Source organism: Setaria viridis, chromosome 3 (genome assembly GCF_005286985.2).
Source record: "Setaria viridis chromosome 3, Setaria_viridis_v4.0, whole genome shotgun sequence".
Classification (NCBI taxonomy): Eukaryota; Viridiplantae; Streptophyta; class Magnoliopsida; order Poales; family Poaceae; genus Setaria; species Setaria viridis.
This window is the reverse complement of record NC_048265.2, coordinates 24,557,899-24,585,694: the sequence shown is the minus strand read 5'-3', so window position 1 is coordinate 24,585,694 and position 27,796 is coordinate 24,557,899. Positions and strand designations below refer to the sequence as shown.

Here is a 27,796-nt window from a genome sequence, read left to right as displayed (position 1 = left end):
GGCTTCCAATTGGATGCCTATCTATTTTAGTGACAAAAGGCCGCCATAGCTATGGTTGAGTGTTTTTTTTTGGATAAAACACATTTACATACGCGCGAAATACAGCGCGCATTTGAATACGAAATATTTAGTGAGTCTAACTAGTGGGGGCCAAGGGTACAATAAGTTCAAATAAGAAGCGGTGGGTCTATAAGACAACAACCCTAAGCATCATGCATATGTAAAATTTACTCTAATTTTTTTAATATAGGAAAAGACAACTTTGGTCATCAATATGTTTTTCGATATTTGGGTTTAACTTTTAGAAATGTCATAGCTAGATTTTTCCTTGAAAGGTACTTTGATAAGGCTATATTTTCCTATATATTTACATACATTATATGCTTATTAGTAACCAGTGGTCGAATCAGTGCGTTGGCGACCATACTCTGTCGCGATATGGTTTTGAGTAGCTTCTTGTAAATCCAGAGTCAGAACATACCAACCGCAAAAACTACCTGGTCCAAGGCCAAATTTTACTCTGGTGCTATTGCCTCCTTTTGACCTCGCGGCTCTCGACGAAGCCGTTGCGTTGGGCGTGCCATACACAAAATCGACACGTCCGGGCATCGGGCCAAGCGGGAATTAATTGCGGTGCCGCGGCCGGTGAGGCTCTGCTCTACGTCTGCTATGTTCTTGTGCTCCTGCTCGCACTGCATTGCTGCGGTAGTGGCGAGTGGTCACAACTCACACCCGAGACCGGGGACCCGATCGACCCCAAATCATCTCCACCTCCGCGTGGCCGTCTTCCCCGGTCTGCTCCCCCACCATATCTGGTGCCCTTCCTCCCCGGTCTCCACTCTCCAGTCTCCACCGCGACGCTACTACCTAGCCGAGGTGGAGACGACCTGGTCTCCTCCCACGCCATTGCTACCTGATTAGCTCCTCCCACCCCTCCACGACTGCCACGCTACCCAAGTCGTCGCTTCCCTTTCTTGATCTCTCTGCCTTTGCATAAAGCTGCTGAAGCATGTGGCCTTCCACGATCAGTGAGTGAGCGTTCCCGTGTTGCTTCGTGGAGTTTCGTCGGCGTCCATGGAGAAGATGCGCCGCCGCCGGTGGATGGTGGGTGTCCTGCTGCTGGTGGCGCTGGTCTCCGTGCTCCCTCATCTCGGCAGCAGCAACGACGCCGGGCAAGGTGTGTCTCTCTCTGCTACTTCCTTTTCTTTCAATTTTCCTCTTCGTTTGTCGGTGTGTAATGTGAGAAGGTAATTGGGCATCAGGGCATGAATCTTTGATACTCGGTTCACGTCATGAGAAACTGATATATGTTTCGTCGGTGCTAAACTGGTTGTAGGAACTCTGAACCCGGAGGAAGATATCCGCTCCGACTCCGAAGCCAGGTGAGATCTCTGATCAACTGATCCTGATGAGCCACAGCAATTCTTGTTTTCTTGGACCATTCCGTTTTTCTCAACTGTTCGCGTGCCTCAAATAATTGTTCATGATTGATCTCAACTTCCAGAGTTTTAGTGCCATTAGGCAGAGGCCCTGATGCTTTTCTGATGCCAATAAAATAAAAAGGCGGTACCATATTAAGCTTGACTTCATCCATGTAACCGATTACGCATCTTCAGCACCAATCCTTCACTTTCCACCTGAAAACAGCAAGCAAAAATCCATGCAGATCACCTAACGTTGTCCACAAATATTTGGCACACGTATCTACCATTCTACCTTCCTGCACCGCGTTGCACGAATTGTACGTAGAGTGGTGGATAGAGCAAGTTGAGCTTGGAATCATGCATTGGCTGTCAGAAAGACGGAAACTGACAGCTGAACCACCAAAAGCAGAAGCCCCAGAGTATGACGGTACATCATCCCTTGTCCGATTGTTCTTCGCCTCTTCTGCTCACTCTCCTTTTATCTCCACCCAACTATTGGCAGGATAACCCATGGAGACCGTACAAGAAAAATCCTGCAGGAGCAGCAGAACAAGTACTGGTCCGGGCGTTTCGACAGCAACAAGGCGGCATGGCCGGATTTCACCAACAACAATCCTTCAGCTGGCGGAGGAGGTTTCCAGGGCCCGCCGTCGACGTTCACGCCAAACCGGCAGCCACAGTATCCGCAATGGCCACCGTGGCCGTGGACACCGAAGGCTACGCCGCCGATCAGCTTTCCTCCGTCGCCTGCTCCGGCACCTTCGCCGGCGGTGTTCGCCAAGCCTTTGCCGCTGCCGGCGCATGATAGCAATCCTTCACAGAGCATCGCACTGCCCCCACAGCCGGCCGACAACGGTAGTAGGCCGGTGATCGCCGGCGTTGCAACTGGAGGGAGACACTCCAATCATGTCGGTAGGCCTGTCTACGTCATCGCCGCGGCGGGGGCATCCCTGCTCGCGGCCGTGTCCGTGGCGGTCTTCCTCCTGTGCTACCGGTCCAGCAAGGTGGTCACCGTCAGACCGTGGGCGACCGGCCTCAGCGGGCAGCTGCAGAAAGCGTTTGTGACAGGTGGGCCCAGTTCGTCCCCGACATACTGTTAATTTGCTAAACAACGGCCAACCTTCATTTTGCAGTGCACATATACAGCTTCTTGGAGATGCTTGACAGATGCTTCGATCTGCAGGTGTGCCGTCGCTGAAGAGATCAGAGCTCGAGCTCGCCTGCGAGGACTTCAGCAACGTCATCGGCTCCCTGCCGGATTACATGGTGTACAAGGGGACGCTGTCCAGCGGCGTCGAGATCGCGGTGGTGTCGACGACCAAGAGCTCTGCCAAAGAATGGTCCAAGCACTGCGAAACACAGTTCAGGAAGAAGGTGAGAAATGCTACTCTGAAACTGTCCCGATTTTCTCTGAAGATTCACCATAGAACTTAACAAATTGACATTAAGGACAGGTAGTGGTGTACAGTAAATCTTTCCCTACTAATGGCCAATGTATTGCTTCAGATAACAAGCTTGTCCAGAGTCAACCACAAGAACTTCGTGAACCTGCTGGGCTACTGCCAGGAGGAACAGCCCTTCACCAGGATGATGGTGTTCGAGTACGCTCCAAACGGCACTCTCTTCGAGCATCTCCACGGTAATGGACTAGAATCACTGCACTAGAACAGTAAAATTTCACGATCATATAAGCATATATGCATAAAATTTCACTGTAAAAGTGTGACACTGATGGTTCTGGCTATCTGCACTGCAGTCAGAGAAGACGGCCACCTGGACTGGCCGACGCGCCTGCGCGTGGCGGTGGGCGTCGCCTACTGCCTGGAGCACATGCACCAGCTGAGCCCGCCGGAGATCCTGCGGACGCTGGACACGTCCACCATCTGCCTGACCGACGACTTCGCCGCCAAGATCTCCGACGTCTTCTTCTGCGACGAGCCCCGGGAGGAGGAGTCCTTGCCCCCTTCCCCGGCGCTGGCGGACAGGGAGGGCGTCGTGTACAGCTACGGGATGGTGTTGCTGGAGACCATGGCCGGCCGGTTCACGGCGTCGGCGGGCGGCCTGCTGGAGGGCTGGGCAGCGGGGTACCTGAGAGGGGAGCGGCGGCTCAGGGACGTGGTGGACCCCGCGCTGCGGCGGTCGTTCAACGCCGCCACCGTGGACCGGCTCGACGGCGTCATCAGGGGATGCACCGACCGCGAGCCCAGGCGGCGGCTCACGATGCCGGAGGTCGCCAGGCGGCTCAGGGAGATCACCGCCATGCCGCCCGACGCCGCCACCCCCAAGGTGTCGCCGCTGTGGTGGGCGGAGCTGGAGATCATCTCCACGGAGGTCAACTGACGGGCATATGGGCATGTTTATTTTGCAAGGATCTGAATCCCTGAAGTTCCCAGAACAATCTCTCGCTCAAATGCACCCCCAAAGAGCTGTTCAGTAGATAATACACCGTTTTTTTTTTGTATTTTGTTTTTTGGGTTTCAGTTTGTATTCAGTGAAGTTTGTGTCCATCTGTACATAAGAACAAGAAGAGAAACTGCAGCCTGCAGTGTGTGGCCAGAGCAGAGGTTGGATAAAGTCCAGATGTTGCAGGTGATGATGTGCTAAAGATATAAAAGGTCTTGCATAGTTAAACGTAGATGTGCACATTCACAAGGGGTGAACCTGAATCCATTCACAAGAAAATTGTCTCTAGCTTAAGACCTGCTTACCTGATACTAATTTTATTCAGAAGAACAAATTTCACGAAACAAAATTCTGGTGTGAGACCAACATAGTTCAAACCATGAACACGCGACGAAATTATGCATAACCCGCAGTTATGCTGACATGGGAATGGGATACTCTGTAGCAAAGCATGTACATCAGATCAAATTCTGGGAGAATGCATCCAGCTATGTGCGTTTGATCATCAGCAGATACATTCTCTCAAAATTTGATCGGATGGACATTGAACAGAGGACGCATCAGCAGCAGCATCGAATAATAACAGGAGTAAGACAAATTAACCAAGTTTTTGCTGTTCAAGACATCCACAGACAGAATCCACCCAGTCTAATGCGACGCACAACGGCTTTGACAGACCAACAACACCACGCGACTGCTACGACAAAGATCCTAGGACTGACGCTACATATATATTGGTATCCTTTCGTTCACCTGTGGCAAATGGACTTGGCACAGCCACAAAAGAAACCTCCCATAACCAACAGAACAAAACCATCTCACATTAAGAGACCACCGCTTGGTTTATCATACCCTGGGCCCATGATGCAGTCTCCTGAACTTCATCATCCAAGTCAAGGCACTCCCTCAAGAACTCAACATGGAAGAGGTGGGTCTGGAACAGATCCTTTGAGCTCGCGCCAAGTGTGTCTGCAAGATCCCCGAGGACAGCAACTGCAGCCTTCGTCACACTATCATCCCTGATTGCATGCAGATGCATGTAGCTGTAAGAAACAGGTAACAGACGACAATATAATAGAAATGGCAACGTAAATGAAGCATACCTGCTCCTATCTTTGGAAACAGCTTCAGCGAACTGCAGTAGATGGGTTGCATATGGAATCATCAGCTGCGCTTTTGGGCCCTTGATACCCTGGAGTATACCAGAGTATGCCTCAAAAATGCCCCGTCTGAGCTGGTTGCCATAATCAACCATATCATCATCACTCTGATCAAGAGTACCAAGGAGTTCTGCAGCTCCCTGAAGCATCGGCATAGCATATGGCAAGTATTTCTCAAAATTCTCACCAATAGCAAGAGCTATGTCTCCAAAGCATGAGAAAATCGGAGGCTTCACAGACCGATTGAGCATAGAGTTTGATAGGTCCTTGAGAAGAACAGCCATAATCCGATCACAGAAGGGCAGAATTTTATCTTCCAAGGCACGGCAAATATCACCCACCACCCCTACAGAGATGGAGCAGACTTGGTACTCTTCATAATTCTGCAAGCCAGCTTCCAGGTATGTGAAGAAGTTAGGCATGTATTTCTCAAAATCTGAACCAGTAGCATATGCAAGAGCACCAATTGCAAGCATTGCTTCTTCATGCACGGTAGAACTGTGGCAGGCAAAGACACGCAGAAACAGAACCATCAGCTGATCAGCAGTCTGGACAATTATGGACTTTGCATCTGTACTGCTCAGTTTCTGGATGATGACCTGCAGTACCCCACACAACAAAGCCTGCAGATCACTTTGCTTCTCTTTGTCACCAGAAGAAATTATATGGAGATCAAATGTAAGGTTTAACCTTCTCATGATCTCCTGCAATAACTGGCCAATAATGCCTGAAGTTTCAGGTATATTGCTGACTCTCACAATCTCATTTAGTGCTTCATAAGCAGAAGCACGGAGCCTGAAATGGGTGGTATCAGCACGATCCGCAGCATTGAGAAGAGCAGCAATAACATTAGGTAGATAAGGTGTGAGCACAGAAGACATGGACTCTGCATCTTCATAACCTTGGGCCAGAAAATAAATAGCACCGCAGACTTTCTCAGCCACATTTGGAACATCCTTACTACTCTCAAGCAACACAGCCATGATACGAGGGAGATTTGAGTTATTTATGATTGGGTTGGCACCAGCAGGAGAATGCAAGATCTCAAAAACCCTCCCAAGAGTCCAAGCAGTAGTATCTTTTACCTGGCTGTTTGAATCGTTCATTGTGTTGAGCAAGAAATCAAGACCAGCCTGGACCAGCGGAGCAAGTTTTTCAACAGAGGGGCCTTCAAGGATAGAACCAAATGCAAAGGTAGCTGCCTCGCGACAATGCCAATCAGGCTTCGTGATGTTGGCCTCAACAAACGGCATCACAAGAGGGACAATTGCATCACCAACAGTTCTAGCAATGAGTCCAAGGCACGTCCCACCACTCATAGAAATGTTCCATACATTATCATCTTGATCTTGGTCTTCCTCTTGCTTCAATAGAGTTTCTAGCAGCATCGGAACAAGTGAAGGGAGAGCCTTTTCAATAAAACGAAAATGTATAGTAGAGTTGCCATCATCAGATCCCTCATATTCATCTTGGAGTGCAATCTCTTCATCACAAATAGCGCTCCAGAACTCAACAGCTTGAAGTGCAACCTGTTCTTCATCTCCTTTCACTGCATTAGCAGTCAGGTTGAATATGGTTTGCATATAAGGATCTAAGTGCGAATAATATGTGGATGCAATTGCAACAAGGCATTCAAATGCCGCCTGTCTGATCTCCACTTCTTTAGACACAGCAGTATCGCAAATCACCTTCATTATGTAGTTCCTCTCCATTTCATTTGCAAAGTTACTCTCAGCAAAGTCAAGAGCATTATAAAGGGCTTTAACTGCTGCAAGACGAACTTCAGGGCTGAGCTCTGTCTGGTTCATTCCCTGGACCACAGCAGTAAGAACAGCATTCACTTGATCCTGCTCCAAGTGCTGCGGGGAAATCTCCTCACATACATACCCCAATGCCTCTAGGGTTGCTTGCTTCAAAGGAGCAGATGCACCCGGGGATGTCATGTTCCCCAGTAATTGGGCAATGAGGTCTTGCCATTCTCGACGTGGTATCTCAATCGATGCAACCTTGGCAATGACTTGTGATGAGGTATGCCTTGCATCATGGACTGAAGATCCTAGTGTTACCAGCAACGACTCCTTGATCTTTGATTTTATAGATGGATCCACGCTGACCCATTGCTGAGTCAGTAGCTCCTTTTTTGCAGAATCCTTTGCATCCAAAGAATTCTTAAGGATGATACCAGCAAGCCTTCTGGACTCTGGGGGTTTTTCATCATTCGAGAGCTCTATGGATAAGGAGAGGAGGAAGTTTGGAAGATTCTGCTCCTGGAACTGCGTGAGGTTGCTTTCCGCTACAGTTCGAAGGTTAGCATCCGGAGATTGAGCGGCTAGCAGAACCTGTGTAATATCCATGCCTGTAGCAAATGCCCTATCCTGCACCAAAAGGAAACAGATTGTCAGTCAGTAAGGAATCAGAGAAAATCAACAAAAATAGCATAATACATACAGACCAGATCAATGAGCCAATTAAATCTAGCTTAAAGCTTTTGCATTCAAAATAACATTGTCCACACCACAAATATTAGCCAGATAAATCATTTAACAAAGGCGCTGTATGATTGTGAGATATCAAATTTTTATAAGCACTACTAAAGCGCATACTCATAAGATAATCAAACATATTCTTATGTAGAAATTACTTTCCTCGTCAGCAATCAAAGATTATCAGTTAAACAACTAAACCAACCAATGCAATGAGAGGCCAGACAAAGCTAATGCGGGGTAAACATGATCCAAGCATCTAGATAATCATGTTACATCTCTGCTAACATGACTTAAAACATGAACAGGTGATTAATACCATAAACATTTTTCAACCTAATAACAGAAAAAGGAACACTATGGAGCACTACTGCCTATGGGTAATGAAGAAATTACACAGCATCAATATTCATAATAGAAGAAATGTAGAACAGTGCCACATGACAATGAAGAAACTACGAAACAAATATATTATTGGGTGAACAGATCGCTACCCTAATAGTATCAGCAGCCATATCAATCAACAGAGAGCAGAGATATACAGAGATATATATCAATCAACAGAACAAAGATACATAACTACACTACGTTGTATGAATACACCAATCCACCTAACTTGGACGCAACATGATCATTAGAGCGCCTATTACTGGCAACATCAACAAAGGAGATGGCCAGTGTTTGGACTAAGACAAACCGTGCCTCAGTTAAAATCCACAGAATAAACCAGGCGAACATGACATACAAGGCATACGCACCAAGGAGCATCACAGGACAACTAAGATCATGCTCAAACTGAATCACTGAAGAGCCAAACCAGCTAGACGCATGACCGCAACAAGCGATTCATCGGAGCAAAATAAGAGCGGGGTTAGGGTTCCTTACGCGCAGAGGAGAAATCAATCCAGGCCCGGACGAATCCCGCCCGCACGCGAGCACGCGAGATCCGGACGGCGTCGCTGGGGGCGGGGCCGGCGGCGGCGCGGGATGGAGGCTAGGATTCGGGGCGGGTCGGTGGAGCGGAGGTGTGGTTTATAAGATGCTTCCCCGCTCGCCTATTCAAATGAAAACGCAACTCCAGCGTGGGGAAGAGGGGGCATGAAAAGAAGAGTGGTGGGGGGGTGCAGGCGGCGGCTAGGGTTTAGGAAGGGAGGTGGGCTGCGGGCCGGGCCTTCTTGCGTGCTCCACGAGACCGTGCGGGATTTTGGGAAAGCGCTCTGTGTGATTGAAATGTTATGATGGATGTAAATGAACTTCTGGCAAAAAAATTGTAATCGAACTTTATAATTTCTTGGGAGACTTCTGCTTTACTAGCCCAACTAAGAAATTTGTTTTGTCCACTAAACCCCATATGAAATGTTGATTCATCAACTCCCTCAAGTTATCTATATATGTCTAATTTACACCCTAATGAAATTTATTTTCCTCACGTTTTAAGTTAAACTTTTTGTGGGTGATTTCTAGCGCCACATTGTATGTTAAACAAATCTGACTTTTGAAATTGTTTTCATAACGTGGAAATATCTTACAGTAGTCTCAAGGTCAAGATATGAAAATACAAGAAAAAATATTTAAGTATTTCTCAAACATAGGTTCGCAATACCAGCTAGGATTGCGCACAATTTTACCTTAAAATTCAACTGGTATGGGGAGAACAAAATATCATTTTGTTAGGGCATAAATCGATCTAATGTAAATATGTAAAATTAGTCAATAATTTTGTTAAGTGGACAAAGCTGATTGTTTTAGTGTAGGACATTTTTTCCCTTAGATTTCATATGTTGATCATTGATTATTAATATATTAGGAAAATAAAACACAACCATAGTTTGTATTGAAAATATATTTGTTCTTTACCATGTTTTGCAAGTATATTAGGGCAGTCCCAATGGGAGAAACCAACCTAGTTTCCATAGTCTAGGATATTGTATCAAGAAATCATCCTTCACAATGCAACTTTTTTATCTAGAGTCTAAACAAAAATCCAACAAGGCATTCTCCCTTCTAGTACCAGATCCTCTGTGCATCATGTAAAGGAGCTCGAGTGATGGGTAGCAGCGATGCAAGCGCAAAGATCTGGCAATAAGTAAGAAGAAACTACTTGGGTCTCCCCAATGCAGATTCGCTGGTTTCTTGGCTCATTGGTGCGCGTGAGGACTTGGTTTCCTCTCTAATGGTTTCTCTCTCTCCATAATAAATCTAATGCCACATCAGCAAATTGCTTAGTTGGCATGACAATTAAGAGGGATAGAAACTATCATCAATGTCCCATTGGGACTGCCCTTACAAAAATAAAATGGATTGGCCAATATTAATTTTCGCATAACATCTTAACTCGGAGGGAGTGCACAATTTAGTTCATTATAAATGGGAAACATGCTTGGGAGTATAGCGACTGTGTATAATGATGGGGGAAAAAGGAATTGTAACGTTAATACATGACTTGAGGGAAAAAAAAATTATTCATGCAAGACTTTAGACACTCTTTAATCATTCACTTTTTTTCAAAAAGAGATCCCAACAATTCAAACTGCCAACTGCTTCTTTCTAATTTTTAATTTTATGCGGCCTCAGTCTTTCTGCGTTTTCCTGTTTTGAGATTCATTCAAGGGCAAAAAGCAGCCAAGGCGTCAAAAAACGATAAAGTAGGGACATGTTTGATTATTTGTACGAGATGGGGCGTTCAAGAACTTTTATAATGGATTGCTGATTTGCTGGTGACACATTATTAGATGTGAAAAAAACAAAATCATCACCAATTAGATCTAGGATGGCAAAGAAACAAAGGCCAGGTTCGTTTCATGATTTTTTTACAAAGGACAGCACAGACGAATTAGCTATCCTACAAATAGAGATGTTCATCCTATGTTCATACCTCATGCCAAGCTTTCAGCTCTTGCTTTTCTCCATTGTTTCTCGTTCCAAAAGCAGCCAAACCACAATCAACGATAAAAAAGATATGTATATCAGTACAAGTGTACACTTTACAAGTTCAGTTCCAATAGAAATGTACATTTAGATCCCCTAAAGGCTGCCACAGCCCCCAGCTTTCAACTTAACTGCATATGGTAACAGTAACACAGAAAATTTACATGTACCATATGGTAACAACAATAACACAGAAAATTTACAAGAACCATATGTACTCTGTTCAATAGTACAACAATAGCCCTGCTTGAAACAAACAGCTAGTCGATAGCTCCGTTTCAGTCAAAAATATACAGGGAACCGTAATTATGTACCAGTTGGGTCACCGTAGTCAGAGCTTCTCTGTCTTGTTCATCAGGGACTTGAAAGCATTTGAATCACCCGCATTTTGTACTTGCTAAGTGTGGATATATGATGGAAAGGCCCAGCAGAGCCTAAAGCATGTGCATCATCCACAATTTGAATTTGCGGACATAAAGATAGACAATACAAGGTCCAATCAAATCTGTCTCGGAAAGTCGCTTGCAGAGTTTCATGTACGATTCTAAGCTGCCAGATTCCTGTATGTTTCTCCGCAGTGCAGTCAATACAGCAGCTCTATCCAGGTAATCAGGAAATATGCCCATGTCAAGCATCTGCATGAGTGTTTCCGAGGCATCTAGAATGAAGCCACCTTTGACATAGCCTCGCAGGAGCCATGACATGGACTTCTTCCTTCTTCCAGCACTGGTTGACTCAACTCCTGCGAGCAATCGGCGTACAGCAGCAGCTTCCCCTTGAGATGCACAAATTGCCAATACAACATCATAGAGCTGTGTATCAGGTTCTCTACCAAGAAGCTTCATTTCCCAAAGTTGGTGCTCAGCTTCTAAGCCACAACCAGCACAAGTATACAATGAGAGGAGCCTTTCATGCACAAGTCCTAGCACTTCTCTGCTGCCTTCCTCTACTGCCCAGTTTGACAAAAGAACACCATCACTTAACAATTCTGATTGATACTTTTCAATACTGTGCATGCTCTCAGCATCCAGTTTAGAAATAGAGCCATCCTTCACCGATGAATTTAATTTACGCAGAGCCTTTGAGAATTCCTTTTGCTCTTTAACCAAGGCAGTCAACCCAATTAGATAACTATACACCTCAGGTTTCAGGCCACTCTCCTTAAATTCAATGACCAATCTCACAGCCTCCCTATAGTCCCCATCCATCTGTCAGATAAAAAGTATCTCAAAAGGTTAGAACAACCGGAATTAATAGGCGTCATATTGATATGAGATATGGTTTTTATGTGCAGCTAAAATATGTTGGAACAAATGAATGCCAAACACATTTGCAGTAATCATAATTTTAACTTAGTAGTGTCAATTATCTGAAGTTCAATTGGTATACTATGAATGCCATCCATCCATATGATCTAATTTTTAGCATCCTCGATCATCGCAACCTTGCTACTAATGCCACCAAATTTCACGTATACACAGTCCAGACAAAGAAAAAATTGTCTTACTGAAAGTATAGATATCCATTATACTAATAACAAAATATCCAAAACATAACAGAACATGCTCTAAGCTAGTAACTGTATAATATTCTAATATCAAGATGAATTTGTCATTGCAATTCATTCTGTCTTCTAGGTATTTTTCAGCAAAATCAAGGACCATGAGAAGAAGGATCACATAGAAAATGCTGTTGGCAAGTATAAAATACGTATACAGCAATCCTTGGAGAGCCTTCTGGAACAAGTTACCGCTGGCTTCCTTTGTATGGGTAACTATAGTTGATTTACTTCAGTTTTTTATTTTTTTGGTCACTTGTACAGAAAAGAGGATAGATATCGTATGGACTGCAAGCTGCAGCTACAAAACAGAGGATTTGGGCTTGCTATTTGATACCTTATATTGGTATATAACAGGAGGAACAACACACCAGAAACCTTGCAACATGGTATATGGGCACACACTTACACCCAAATAACCATGAAACATTGAACTTGTCAATTTTTTTGCTAAAAGCTCCCTGATATGTACAAGCAAGCCCCACAATAGCTCCCCAAACTTTATATCCATTCGGTTCATAACAAGGGGCCATGCAGCGTGCAACATCTGGTCATGCTAAGTTTAACAGAATAACTATTCTAGTACAAAGTATGCCAAATATGAAAACCAATACTCCACATTGTCAGGAAGAAGGATTTGGCAACAGTATTTAGCAAAAAATTGGCAGGAATCCTAGAACATAGCCAAATTCCATGGGGCACTCCAAATAATAGCTTAATTTTTTAAAAACAACCTAGGAGGAGCTAGGCAATTATGAAGAAGAAATAGGCACCCAAATTCGAACTAGAGGGGACTCGAACCTAGGTGGTTAGAGTGCACGACCACACCTCCCACTCTAACCAGTTGAGCTAGGCTCACTTCCTAAATAATAGCTTAATCATTGAAAGATAGGCCTCCAGAGCCACAAACTGAATACCAAACCCCAAATTTCTGATTCTTAAATGGAAAGCATGTTCTACATGATTAATTTTTTTATAGTAAAGAGGATGATACATGTGTTGATTAAAAAAACTAATACAACCGACAGAGAAGACTAAACTAATGACAAAAAATCAGCAACACGATACATGCTGAATATTTTATAGCAGAGCTCATGGCTTGCAACTAGTAACAGAATTGGTTTAGTACCATACAGAATATCCAAAGACGATTTGATAAGACCACGCTACGATATGATTGAGTCTGCTGCAAACAAAGATCACTTTAAACTTTTGAAGGGACATACACGTGCACAATAATAATCTACAAACAGTCAAAGACAAAGGTTTTACACTAACAAGGCAACAACCCAATGCAGCTGTTTAGAAATCAAAACTAAATGATGCAATAAGCACAAATCACGTTAAACTTCAGAACAGCAGAAATCTTTGTTTGTTTCAGCATACACTTAGAAGACCAAAATCCAAGAGTTGATCATTTTGTACTAGCAAAGCTACACTGCAGGACTAACAATTGCACAAATTTGAATGTTTATTAAGACACGACAAGCACAAATTGAAACGGGTAGGAACTGCAAGTTACCATCATCTTCCAGGCGAGGTAGCCGACAGGTCCTCCCCGCTCGCCGTCGCCGTCGGCAGAGCCGTGCTCCCCTCCCGCACCAAGTCCCCCTCTCCTGAGCACGTCCCTGACGAACTCGACGGCGTGCTCCCTCTCGCCGCGGTCCCAGTAGAGCGCGACGGCCTTCTCGACGAGGCTGAACCCTGGCCTCAGCCCGACGCAGTCCATCTCCCCCAGCAGCGCGGCGACGTCGGCGACGTCCCCGCCGGCCCCCACGAGGCGCTCGATCCATCCGCAGGCGATGGCGGCCATGAGCTCCATGGTCTCGCCGTCGACGCGGTTGGCGCGGCGGAGCCAGTCGAAGACCTCGAGCGCGCAGTAGGCGTCGCGGCCCTCCTGCGCGAAGTAGACGAGCACGAGCTGCAGCTCCCGCGGGGACAGCGCGGCCAGCGGGGCCTCGTCGGCGGCCGCGGAGGCCGGCTCGCGCTCCAGGTGCTCGATGGCGGCGGCGAGGAGCCCGTCGGGGGCCGCGGCGGAGAGGGGCGGCGCGGCGTGGTCGAGGCGCAGGGAGCGCGGGGGCGGCGGGGGCCTGGGGGAGGCGGAGGACCCGGGGAGGCGGCGCGAGCGGGTGGACTGCGGGAAGGTGGCGACGGCCGCTGCGGCCGCCGCCGCGGCGGCGTGGGAAGAGAGCACCATGGATTGGGGTTGGGGTGAGGGGTGCGGTGGGGCTAGGGTTGGGAGGAGGGCATGGAACGGGAGTGCGGCGGAGGATTTGGAGGCTTGGTTGTTGATGTGTGTGGGGAGGAGATGGGGAGACGTGGCCCAAGCCAAGGAAGGGATGGTGGATCGGCGATGGCGACCGGGGGCGGAGAGGAAGAAGAGAGAATGTCTTGTCTGCGGATGACGGACCGCCGAACGGTTGCCGCTTCTCGCTTTGCTGGTGGACTGGAGTTGGACTGCAGCAGCCTGCCGCAATGCCGCGGCGGACGCCGGACGCCACGACGCCACAACCGTATGCCGCCGCTACCACTGTACGGATGGAAATTATCCGTATTCAAAAATGCTAATCTGAATATCCATATTCATTTTCAATATGAATATCAAATGGGAATATCCGATTTTTCTATCCGGTTTATTCGTATTCAACAAAAATATGTAATATCCGATAATATTCGTATCCATTTAATACCTAATGAAACCATCAAAAATGTATTTTTATGACTGATTACTAATTACAAATGATGTTAGTTTAAGAAAAAGTGTATTTTTCACCATCCCTCATATTTCATTCGGTGCAAATTAATCCCTTAACTAACTAAATTGGTGCATCTATCATCCCCACCTTAATTTAACAATGATCTAGTGTCATCTAATAGCGGTTTATGTCACGTAATCATTTGACTAATACCTGTTTAGCGATATAACATGCTCAGTCAAAGATATAATGCTCATAGAAAACATAAAATCATCTAAATTGTCTATCACATAAAATTTTATCGGAAAAATTAATAGAACCGATTCACACCAACTATTATAGTGATTGGCTCAACATTAAATGTGGTTGAGCAATGATTAGTAAGATGATTACATGACCTAAACCGATGTTATTGACACTAAACTAGTGTTAAACTAAGGTGGGGATGATAGAGGTTTATTTGCATTAAATGAAACATGAGGGATGAATGTCACACTTTTGCAATACTTGAGAGATGGAAAATACACTTTTTTAATAAAAATAATGATGTACACCATTTAAACCATTAAAAATTATCTACATGACAAATGAATAATTATGTTAATCTAATATTACTAGTGATATACAATAATAAAGTTTAATTAATTCTAATATGACTAATAATATTAATTTTAAATACATTATATTACTTATTTAATGAATAAATTATATTTATATGTATTAACATACTTATTTTTATTGTTAAAGGATATATATTTGTGGAAATATTTAATTATTTAAATATTTTTTAATAAATATGTTATTTTCAATAAGCTATATATTATGCACTGTACTCATAATTTACTACGTAACATGATTTTTTATCAACTGTAGAACCATCAATAAACCAAATTGATACACATTATGACATTATGTTCCAAGTCAAGTAAGTATTCAAATTCGATTTGAATAATTTGTTTTGTATTTGTATCCGATAATATTCATATTTGTATCCAAATTTGAATTAAAATATGGTAAATAATGCTATCCGAATTCGATTCCATGCGTATTCAATCCGAATCCATCCATAACCGCCTACCAGCAGGCATAGCGGCGCTGCCTTATGGGTCCCGGGCATCGGCTGGGTTTGGGTTGAAAAATTAATCCTACTGGTAAAATACATGTTGCTACCGTGAAATGCTAATTGTATTTTTAGAACTCGTAATTTTTTTTCTATTTGTATCACTATATTTTTATTGCATTAAGTGGATCTCTACGCATTTGCTTAGGGATGGCAATTCTACCTGTAGGCATGAATACCTGTGGGTTTTGTATCCGATGGGCGAGGGTATGGGCATTAATTCTTGCATGCGGGCGAGGGTACGGGCACGAATTCTTACCCGCAAGCAAAGCGCAGGTAAGAAACCTTACCCGCAAGTACATGCCGGGTTACGCAAAACCCAAAGTAGTAAATTACCACTCATCAAGGTCCAATTACATACATATAGTTCAAGCTCACTAAGAAATTCTAACATTTATGTTGTAGTGTTTACACATGACTAGCGAGATGGTCGGATGAAATATATCGTTATATTTATTTGGCTTGTGTGTAACTACTAGATAATATTTAATTCTTATATTATAATATTTATTTGACTTGTGTGAGTGAGACTTATGCATGTTTGTACCATTTTGTGGATGGATCGATCATTGGTTGTAAACTTTGAATTGTGTTTGTCGCTTATATGGTATTATGGCTGTCAAATTATTGTTGTACTTGTTGATATGAGTTTGTTGACATGTTTTTATTATGCTGCCCGATGAGTGCCCGATACCCGCCAGGTACCCTATAGGCACATGTAGAAAATTTTACCCAAAGTGCCTCACGGGCACGGGTAAAATTAGGACTGTCGGGCATGATGTCGGGTGGGCCCCTGTTGCCATCATTCATTTGCTAGGAAAAATAGATTGTTCACTTATTATATATCCTTGTACTCAAATAATCATACATTTCTATTTTTTGTATTTCTTATGGTCTAAAGATTAATTCTGCAAGTGCATGGAATCACCGTTGTAGCATTTCACCCGGGAGTATTCCTGAGTATTGTATTTATATTTTCCACAGGGAAGCACTAGTGGCGTAGACGATCGGTAAATAAATCAATCGAACGTTTCCACAACTTAACGAACTACAACTTAGTGGGGTAACGATAGATAGGCGTGATAACTTGTGACATAGAGGAGATCCAAGATAAAATATAGATAGAAAGTGGACTAGCTAGTTGGGAGGACAACGAGACGGGACTAGGTTCCTAATATGAACTATCTAATCGGGTCAACTTCTAATAGAGACTAAACCAGATATGACAACGGCTAAAGAATCCTTATCCTAATTCACTCTCTTAGCTTCGGGTACCCGAGACACACCACCCCGGAAAGGGATGAGAAGGGGGATGATCGTGCCTACCCCTAAGTCCTACAGTCCAGAACTAAAGTGGTGGACTACGTAGGCCGGACAGGGCTGTCACCACCTACTGGCTACCACAACTATTCTGTTGAACTGGGTGTAAATCAAGTGAGAGACAGTTCTAGGCACCACACCTACAACTAGCCACTGAGATATCCTTCGGGAATCCGATAGAGGAAACTTCTTGTCCAACCACAACAATTGGACTCAGACGTGAAACCCGCTAAGAGAGATTCTAAAGATAGATCAACTAGAGCTCAAGCCAACTCACTATAGTCTAAACTAGAAATATCGTAACTAGAATAAAGTAGATGCTAAATATGAATTGACTCAATGAAAGATAGAACTTGAACTTATATTAATAACTCAAGTCTTACAAAAAGGATAAAGAAAAAGATACAAGAGCTTATACCAGAACCTTCGAAGATTTCTTCGGAACCCGAGGCGAAGCTCGACTCGACTATAATTCCCAACTAAACTATCCTAACTCTACTAAGTAGCAAATGGTAGTGGAGAGCTCCTTCTTGGTGTCTTTCTTCTCCTAGCGCGAATGCCTCTATTTATAGCACTATTGACGGCAGTAGGCAATTTAAGGGCACGAACACAGGTAAACATGTCTAGCTACCAAGATGCGTCAACATACTAGATCTAATCACCATGATTACATAAAGTGTGCTATGTAGTCTAATCTAGAATTAGACTAAGGAAAAAGCAAATTCATGATAGAGAGAAAGCATAAAGAAGGCATTGAGTCGCTAACAGATCGGATGACATGAAGAATATTCCTCACATAATAGATGTATTTAGATCTTTACCTCCGAGTACATACCATCAACGATCCACTACTTGCTCTTGAACTCCACCATGGCACAACCGCGTAGGGAGGCCATGACGGCTAAGGTTTGGCCTATGCCATCTCCTAGACAACTACGAAGACTTGCGGTGGCCATCAGCTCCCTCTGGTGAATGCCTTAGGTTTCGTCATGTTCTGGTGGATGGATGCGTGTGCCGGCGGAGAACGGGGATATTTATAGTCCAGAGGTGCAGTTGGGCGAAGGGCACGTCGATCGGGGCCAGAAAAGGGCCAGGTCAATTGGCCTGGACCCACATAGGCTGATCGATCTACCCTCTGTAGGACTCCAATGCCCGATCACTTCATACAAAAGTTGTAGATCTTTTCAAGGCATGCATTTTTCTTGTAAATTCATCCCAATCGGAGTTCGGATCGGGAAGATATGACTCGTGCAAGTTCAGCTCCTCCTGCGCGAATGCAATTCAATATTTGTGTTTGGGCCTTCTAATATCTAAAGTTTAGGCCCCAATCCAACTTGTAAAAAAACCCTTCATTTATATCGTATTTCCTGCCATTTTACAATGTAGTCCAAAATACAACACATATGCGAATATGGGGTTATTTCAAGTGCCAAGTGGCGGGTTAGTATAGGATTTAGTCCAAAAATACCACTTAAATAGCACTAAAAAGGTGGCAATAACGAGCGCCAACAAGCATCCAGGAGGCAGGGCGTACTGGTAGGGATCAAGCAGAGGCGATTGGAGGTGGGCCCCTAGGTCGGCCGAACTGACTAGGTCAACCGACCCTAGGATCCACCACCTCAGCCTGATCAACGCCTTAGAATAGCTCCTAGACATCAGTTTCTTGCATGCAGTTAGGTGGTTGTGCTCCGTGGCGGCCAAGTGTTGGTTCGGCCGAAGTGAATAGGTCGGCCAAACTAACAACCCATGCCCGAAGTCGTCCGTTGCACCACCTTGTCTTGTGGACGGCTTGGATCAGTCAGTAGGTAGGTTGTTCGGTGAGAATTGCTTGACTTGTGGGCCCATGGATCCAAGGGAGTTACACCGAGTCCATAGGATCAAACCGCCATTTCTTCAATGCATGGGATTGGTCCTAGGTGTGTTTCCTCGAGCATGTGCGAACCTGGACCAAAGTGGGGCAACATGGTTGGGTCGGCCCACCTGGTTGGGTCGGCCGACCTGGCCATTGTGCCCAGATTTGGTCCAGAGTTCGTTCTCCTACTTCCTGCTACAAATAATCACCAAAGCTCATGGAACTTTGTTATTCACATAAAAATGTGCCTATGGATTAGTTCATGCTTCATTATTTCAAAGAATTTGATGGTTGAATATTGAGTATAATTTTGAGAATTTTACCAGAAACGCCTCACGGGCACAAGTAAAATTAGGACGGTCGGGCATGATGTCGGGTGGGCCCTGTTGCCATCCTTAATTTGCTAGGACAAATAGATTTTTTGCTTATTATATATCCTTGTACTCAAATAATCATACATTTCGATCTTTTTCATTTAGATTTGCTAGAGATAAAAAATGGGTATAGCGATATTGCACCATACAATACGAACACATCTCTAATTGTACTCTCTTCTTACCCAAGTTGATGAGGACTATATTTCGCATATGATCCAACCTAACAATAACAATTATCATTTACTTTATATGTAGATGCATGTACTACCACCGGATTGGAGGGGAAGGGAGAGGACATGAGGGAGTGCCACCGGACTGGAGGGGGAGGTGAAGGAAGAGGACGGGTGGCTGGGTAGGTGCGCCAGCAGATTGCAAGGAGGGCCTATCGTACATACATCTATGGGTCCACCAGGAGGTTTGACAGTCCTAAATATAGGGTTGGACACCAAGACATGTCAGACATGAAGGCTACAGTGTAGGATGGTGTATTCTACGTGGCAAGATAGGAACTAGTCGAGGATTAGGAAACTACTCGTAGCAATTAGAGTATGACTCATCTCGTCGAAACCGACTACTATTCTTGTAAACATCCGACCTTTAACCCTACCCCCGGCAATATAAGGCGAGGCAGGGACCCCCTCCAAAGCAATTCAATCCAACCAACATATAGGATGTAGGGTATTATGCAATCTAGCAGCCCGAACCTGTCTAAATCGTGTGTTCGAGTTCACCTTCGAGTTCCTGATCTTGGTGAGCCCTACGCACTAAACACTACCTCGGGCACCCCCCCTCAGTAGGTTATCAGGCCTAAACACCAACAATTGACGCGCTAGGTAGGGGTTCTCGTTGAGAATCCACTGGCGAACTTGATGGTCCAAGTCATCATCAAGCCAACCGTCGCATTCAAAGCAGGTGCGATGTTCATCTTCAGCTCCTAGGTTTGCATCACAAACTGTGCTGGAAACTTTCACCGCCACATTCCGCTGGCCTCGGAGAAGAAGAAGCACAACATGAAGCTCCAGCGTCAAGCTCTGGAAGAACTCGTTGAGAAATTCGGCGAATTTTCAATTTCTAACTTAGTCAGAGGTTGGGGGGACGAGTTCGAGTACAACTCGACTTCTCCCGCTAGTCGGATTGGTTTTCACGAGCCGACATTTAAGCCATCGTGCGAATCGGACTACGATCCAAGTCGATTTCCATTCAAACAACGAAACACGGGTGCTATTTACCAAGCTACTCTATCCAGATTATAGTCCGACTCGAATATGATCGAGGACCCGACTACTACTCGGATATGGGCGAGGAGACCCCTTTATCAGGTCCGTAGCAGGGCCTGGTAATCACATCAACTCCACAAGGCAGATTCATCTACTGGCCCAATATGAAGCCACCCGCTCTCACCAAGAACGACGACTCACGCCTAATTGCTTACCTTGATACCCTCCCGTACCAGGAGGGAACTCCCCTGTCGCCCATCTAGGAAGAAGGCGGCTCCACGGAGGTCATCACGTCAAGTTAGGGAAGCTATTCTCCGGAACTAGAACTCTTTGCTCTTATCACTGGACAAGAAGGTGAAGAGGAAGAGCAACCAGAGAGAAATCCGCAACATGAACATCACCCGGATGATGTTTCGTAGGACAAGCTCACCGTCAACGTTTCCGTAGAAGAAACCGAAGCTCAAAGAACTCGACGGAGAGCAAGAAACACCGCTAGAGCAGAGCATCGCTGCTGCCTTGCAGCAGACTTGCCAATTATGAACCTGGACCACGCGTTTGAAGTAGCTCAATTGCGTCAACATCGTACTCCTCTTGCCACCATCGCATCCATTGATCTTATTACTCGCGCAATGCCATAGGACAAGTACACTAGGCAATTGGTTGAACTGGCGAAGCGCGCATACGAATTGGTGGTGCTACTCACTATCAGTACAGACGGCAGGAGGAAACAACGACACCAAGGTCATCTACTTCCCCATCTGCATGAAGGCAGCGCCACTCACATGGCTCGAGCATTAGACAAGAACTCCATCGACACGTGGAAGGATCTCAAGGTGGCGTTCACAAACAACTTCGCAGGGGCAATGCAGCATCCTAGCAACAGGATCGACTTGTCTCAAGTCAAACAACAACAAGGAGACCTTACGAAGTTACCTACGTCGTTTCTTCGACAAGAAGGCCACAATCATGGACATCACGGAGTGCGATGCCATAGATTGCTTCTAGAAAGGTCTCTATGATCGCCAGATGTTCCAGGATTTTGGCAGGAGACGTCCTGAAGATATCAAATCTATTAAGATCATGGTACAGGTGTGGGAAGATGAAGAAGACAAGGAGATCGAGAGGTTCGAGTCTAATCGCAACAAGGCCAGAACAACAATAATCAGAACAATGGACAACGCAACGATAAGAACCGCAATGATCGCCTCAAGAATGACAACCGAAATAACTACTCAGGAGGTCAGAATCACAAGAGGAAGCCAGACAATACCATCGTGGCAATGTCACAGTCATCCAAGAAAGGTGGCAGGAATCAAGACATGACTCTGTTTAGCGAGCTCCTGAAGAAGCAGTGCCCATGGCACCCGTACCATAAGTATTCTGTGATGGATTCCTATAGTCTACGCACAGTCATGAAAGACCTGCTGGAACCTTTTGGAACTAAAGACAAGGGCAAGGCGAAGGAATACGAAGATGATGGTGACAATGGCAAATTCCAGAACCCATCCAACACCATCAATGTCATCTTTGGTGGCACACTGCGTACTGCTATTAAGCGATCCCAGAAGCTCGCCCTCCAAGAGATCATGTCCATTGAACCATCAACACCTACGTTCCTTAAATGCTCCGAGGTGCCAATCACCTTCTCCAGGAAGGACTAATGGACTAGTTTCTCAGACCCAAGATAATATCCTCTCATTCTGGATCCGGTAGTTGCTGGCTCAAGACTCACCAAAGTACTCATTGATGATGGTAGCAGTCTCAATGTACTCTTCGCCAAGACTCTGAAAAAAATAGGCCTCGACATTACTGACATGATTACCCCATTGAACTCTCTGTTCTATAGGATTGTCTCAGGCAACGCAGCTATACCCCTTGGACAGGTGGTTTTGCCAGTTACCTTTGGGAGCAAAGAACACTACCGAATAGGTTCGAGGTGACAGACTTTGAAACATAGTATCACGCTATCCTTGGATGACCTGCATTGGCCAAATTCATGGCCATCCCGCACTACATGTACCTAGTACTCAAGATGCCGGGACAAAAGGGAGTACTGTCCCGGCGCGAAGACTTGAAGAGATCATACGACTGCGACACGGAAGCTATAGAGCTAGCAGCGACTACTTAGATGCCAAATTCGATGATGCAAGTCTACACCGCTTCAAAGAAACTATTCTCGTTAGAACTCGAGATCCCACAGAAGAAGTCAGGGGCAACAAGGTTAAACCGGCAAGTGAAGTTGACATCAAAGCCATTGACCTTGAGACTGGTGATAGCTCCAAGACAGCTATGATTGGCTCAAGGCTATATCCTAAATAGGAAAGCATGCTTGTCAGCATCCACCGGGCCAACCGTGACATCTTCGCATGGAAGCCATCAGATATGCCGAGGATGCCCAGGGAGTTGATCGAGCACTCACTAAATGTGGATCCAAAAGCTCCGCCAAAAAGACAACGACTACGTCATTTTGCCCAAGACAGAAGGGAGACCATTAAGAAAGAGTTGGCCAAACTACTCACGACGGGCTTCACAAAAGAAGTTTATCATCCAGAGTGGTTGGCCAATCCCATCCTAGTGTGAAAGAAAAATAACAAGGAGTGGAGGATGTGTGTCGACTACACGGACCTCAACAAGCACTGTCCAAAGAATCCCTTCGGGCTCCCTGGGATTGATCAAGTTATCGACTCGACAGCTGGATGCGCCCTACTCTGTTTTTCCCGATTGCTACTCGGGGTATCACCAGATAGCTCTCAAGGAAGAAGGCCAAATCAAAACTACGTTCATCATCCCATACGGAGCTTTTTTCTACACTACAATGTCCTTCGCGTTGAAAAACGCAGGCGCTACCTGTCAACGGGCAATCAAGGAGCGTTTCAAAAAGTAGCTACGCCGCAATGTAGAGGCGTACGTGGACTACATAGTTATAAATACTAGAAATCCTGACGACTGGATTGCGGATCTAGAAGAAACCTTCAAAAGCTTGCAAGAATTCTGGTGGAAGCTAAACCCAACAAAGTGTGTTTTCGACGTACCCTCCGGAAAACTACTCGGGTTCATCATCAGTCACCGAGGGATTGAAGCCAACCCCGAAAAGATCTCAGCCATCACCAATATGCATGCTCCATCATGCATCAAGGACGTCCAGAAGCTGACTGGATGCATGGCGGACCTCAACAGATTCGTCTCAAGGCTTGGAGAATGGGGACTACCCTTCTTCAAACTACTCAAGCGGCAAGACAAATTCCAGTGAACTAAGGAGGCAAATCAAGCCCTGCAACAGTTAAAGCACTTTCTATCAAAGACACCAGTCCTCACGGTGCCAAATCTCAACGAAGACTTGCTACTCTACATCGCTGTGACTACCAATATCATCAGCACGGCGATCGTGGTTGAAAGACTAGAACTAGGCCATGTATACAAAGTACATAGGCCCATCTACTTCATCAGTGAGGTGTTGTCAGATTCTAAAGCCAGGTACCCGCCAGTCCAAAAATTGCTATATGCAATACTACTCACCTCGTGGAAGATACAACACTACTTCAAGAAACACAACATCTCGATCGTTACAGATTTCCTCTTAGGTCCTCCACAATCGAGATGCAACAGGAAGAATATCCAAGTGGGCGGTAGAACTAGGAGCATTGTCCCTGGAATTCAAGTCGAGGACTACCATCAAATCCCAGGTACTAGATTTCAAGGCAGAATAGCGAGAAAAATAACTACCAACTCGAGTAAAGCGACCAGAACATTGGGTTATGTACTTCAACATATCACTCAAGCTTGAGGGCGCCGGCGCAGGAGTACTCTTAATATCTCCCAAAGGTGAAAAACTCAAATATGTCTTGCAAATCTTCTGGAAGGTCTCCAACAATGAAGCTAAATAGGAAGCACTTCTGCACAGGCTTTGCCTGGTAGTTTCACTGGGAATCAACCGATTGTTGGTCTACGGTGACTCACTGGTGGTAATCAATCAAGTCAACGACGAGTGGGATCGCCACAAAGACAATATGTATGCATACTTCCTGGAAGTACGCAAGCGAGAGAACATGTTCTCCGGCCTGGAGTTCCACCACGTGGCCGCGAACGTCCTATCTAAGCTGGAATCTACTCATGTTTAAGTTCCAGCTAGGGTCTTCATCCATGATCTAAACAAGCCATCCATAATGGATCCGGCGCCATCAACAACCACCGATCGAGGTCACGATGCACCAGACCAGAAAGTTATGATGATCGATGTAGACTGGAGAACCCCCTTCATCGACTACATCAAAGAGCACAAGTTACCTCCAAACAAAATAGAAGCAAAGCAAATCTCACGGTGTGGCAAGAACTATGTTCTAGTCAGGGACAAACTCTACAGATGAGGCGCATCATCAGGAGAACTCATGAAGTGCGTCTCACGATAAGACGATAAGGACATACTGGAGGAAATTCACAAAGGCATCTGCGGAAACCACACATTCTCACGAACGATCATGGGCAAAGCTTTTAGAGCAGGGTTTTATTGGCCTACAACTCTCGTTGATGCCGAGGAACTAGTCCACCGATGCCAAGGATGTGAATTCTTTGCCAAGCAACAACACGTCCCTGCCTACAAGCTGATCACCATACCGCCCTCTTAGCCCTTCGCATGCTGGGGGCTAGATATGATTAGCCCACTACCTACGACACCTATAGGATTCAACCAAGTACTGGTGGCGATCAACAAATTCACCAAGTGGATCAAGGTGAAGCCAGTAACCTGCCCCAAGGCAGACAGAGTACTTGACTTCCTCGACAAAATTGTCCACCGCTACGGCTTCCGTAACCACATTATCACAGACCTGGGCTCCAATTTCAACAACCACGAGTTCCGGGAGTACTGTGAGAATAGCGGGATTAACATCCGGTACGTCGTTGCTCGTCCACGGGCCAATGGCCAGGTTGAGCGCGCCAACGAGATGGTACTGGAAGCTCTCAAGAAGAGACTACACAATATTCGAAATACTAAAGGGGGAAAGTGGTTCAAAGAACTACCCAATGTCCTCTGGGGGCTTTGCACCCAGCCGTGCAAGCCTACAGGATAATTGCCCTACTTCCTGGTCTACGGATCAAAAGTCGTCCTCCCTGCCGCATCATGTGGAAATCTCTAGTAGTTGAGCAGTTTGAGGAGGGCACAGCAGAAGAAATAAGGCATCTAGACCTAGACAGCCTCGAAGAAGCTCACTGTGCAGCACTCATCCAGTCTGCAAGGTACCTTGAAGGAATCCGCTATTATCACGATCGCAACGTTAAAGAACGTTCGTTCAATACAGGCGATATGGTCCTCAAGCGTATCCAAGACACCAAGGGACTGCACAAGCTAAACTTACCATGGGAAGGACCATTCATCATTTCCAAGGTCACTGGACCTAGGTCGTATAGGCTACAACACCTCTCTGGTGAAAACATCAACAACTCATGGAACATTAAGCAACTTTGTCAATTTTATCCTTAAAGTTTACATGTTCGTGTAAATTGGCCATCGACCTCAGTTGTATAATTACAATTCAATAAAGCAAATTTATTTTTCATCGTACAACGACTACTTATCTCTGCCTGATTACAACTTGCAAAGGCAAGTTCGCAGAGCTATTTAGCTCCCTGGGCACTATCGCCCAACTCGCAGCTTGTAATAACAAGTCTGTACAAAGCTATTTAACTTCCAGAGGCAAAATTGCCTACATGCGGCGTGTAATAACAATTCTGCAAAAATATGTTATTGAGTTATTCAACTCATCGGACACAATTGTACAAAGCAGCTTGCAAAGACAAGTCTGCAGTTAAATTCGTGAGTTAATCAACTCACTGGACAAGTCTGTCCATCGGCGGCCTTCAGAAAAGAAGTCGTCAGCAATTTCGGAGTCCACTAAACTACCCGAGTTCCTACTAGACAAGTATGTCTAGTCGTGGCTTGTAATAACAAGCTTGCAACTCCAGGTTTTTGAAAGCACAACATCTGAACAATCTAGAGAGGTTACAAAGATAGGCTCCAGCCGAAGAAATCCTGAAGAGTCTACTCGTCTAAGAAGTATGACTACCCAGATGCCATGAGTACTCGTACTCCGCAGAAAGGAGTCGCATCCTAAAGTACTATACACCGTGTATCTGAAGAGGCTCATAATAGTAGCCTTGTGCACAGACACTTACTACTACTGTACGAGCAACTATCAGGGTACTTCGTAAGACGCACTAAAAACAAACAAGTCGACAGCAATAAAAATTGCAACAAGACTTTGAATAATTTACATTTCATTCATATCATGTTTATATTACAAGGAACTAATGTTCACTTTTTACATAGACTACTCAAGGTCTAAGTGACTAGCTACTTCCTTTGCGATAGGGCTCATCTCTTGCAGGTATTGCTAGAACTTCTCATCAAAGCAGTCCTCTGTGATCCCTTCCGCAACTGGAGCCAGGTCCGCCTGTGGGTAAAAGAACTTCACAAAGGTCAGAAGCTACTTCGAAACCGACTCTGCTATCTTCTGGACGTAGCTGGTGAACTTTGCAGGCACCTCCTTGAGTATCTCAGACAGAGGGCAGGGCTCCACACCTTTAGGTAGGGGCTCCACCATGTCCGCTATGGGCTGAGCTGCTTTGGTTAGCTCCTTCAGAGCAAGCGTCGTAGCTACCAGCTCAGCCTCGTGCTCCTAGATTGTCTTCATGGCGTTGACCAAGTCGACCTCCCCGTCTACACGCATCTTCCTCTCCTTCTCCAGGTGACGTTCCAAGTTCTCGTACAACGCAGACAACTTGTCATGCTGGTCCGTCACTCGGTAGTAGGAGTTCTGCCAGTCAACAACTCGTCCTTAGAGATCTTTCTTTGTCTTCACAAGCACTACAGGAACAACATAAAAGGAAATTCAATATCGCAAAATGGAATCAGTACTCAAAGACTAAAGGAGAAGATTAGTTACCTCTCAACTGTTGCTTTAAGGATTTGTTATGCTTTCGGAGGTGGTCCTTCTCGTCCTCAAACTGCTGGACAGTATTCTGGTACTCGGTAGCTTGGCCGTCGTACTTCATCAGCAGTCGGTAGGAGTACTCCCGCTCCTTGGCGAGCGCCTGGGCGAGTCCCTCAGCGCAGATTATCGTTTCTCTATAGCCCTGGAGCATTTGGGACTTTTGCCATGAGATCTTGATTACATCCTACAAAATAGAGCAAGTACTCGTGTCAGGATATGGGTACTAATTTCAAAGCTAAGGAATCAAGAGGATCAAAAGCTTGCCGCTGCAT

The 27,796-nt window shown here is 45.3% G+C and overlaps 3 protein-coding genes across 4 annotated transcripts; 1 reads left to right on the top strand and 2 right to left on the bottom strand.

The window, feature by feature from the left end:
- The first annotated feature begins 621 nt into the window (after positions 1-621).
- On the top strand, positions 622-4,059 carry LOC117847065 (inactive receptor-like serine/threonine-protein kinase At2g40270). Of its 2 annotated transcripts, XM_034728216.2 has the most exons (7): positions 622-1,177; positions 1,337-1,382; positions 1,667-1,843; positions 1,927-2,492; positions 2,608-2,798; positions 2,931-3,063; positions 3,181-4,059. In XM_034728216.2, the coding sequence occupies exons 1-7, from the start codon at positions 1,075-1,077 to the stop codon at positions 3,762-3,764; spliced, it is 1,800 nt and encodes a 599-aa protein (XP_034584107.1). In that variant the 5' UTR covers positions 622-1,074; the 3' UTR covers positions 3,765-4,059. The 2 variants fall into 2 exon arrangements, with proteins under 2 accessions (XP_034584107.1, XP_034584109.1); XM_034728218.2 differs by lacking the exon at positions 1,667-1,843 and having other exon boundaries at positions 626-1,177.
- Positions 4,060-4,401: 342 nt separating this feature from the next.
- LOC117847064 (importin subunit beta-1) lies at positions 4,402-8,576 on the bottom strand. Its single transcript, XM_034728215.2, has 3 exons — positions 8,356-8,576; positions 4,931-7,362; positions 4,402-4,846 (listed from the first exon to the last, which is right to left on the bottom strand). The coding sequence occupies exons 2-3, from the start codon at positions 7,339-7,341 to the stop codon at positions 4,651-4,653; spliced, it is 2,607 nt and encodes an 868-aa protein (XP_034584106.1). The 5' UTR covers positions 7,342-7,362; positions 8,356-8,576; the 3' UTR covers positions 4,402-4,650.
- Positions 8,577-10,414: 1,838 nt separating this feature from the next.
- On the bottom strand, positions 10,415-14,405 carry LOC117850322 (pentatricopeptide repeat-containing protein At2g30100, chloroplastic). Its single transcript, XM_034732149.2, has 2 exons — positions 13,479-14,405; positions 10,415-11,606 (listed from the first exon to the last, which is right to left on the bottom strand). The coding sequence occupies exons 1-2, from the start codon at positions 14,151-14,153 to the stop codon at positions 10,833-10,835; spliced, it is 1,449 nt and encodes a 482-aa protein (XP_034588040.1). The 5' UTR covers positions 14,154-14,405; the 3' UTR covers positions 10,415-10,832.
- Positions 14,406-27,796: the final 13,391 nt, after the last annotated feature.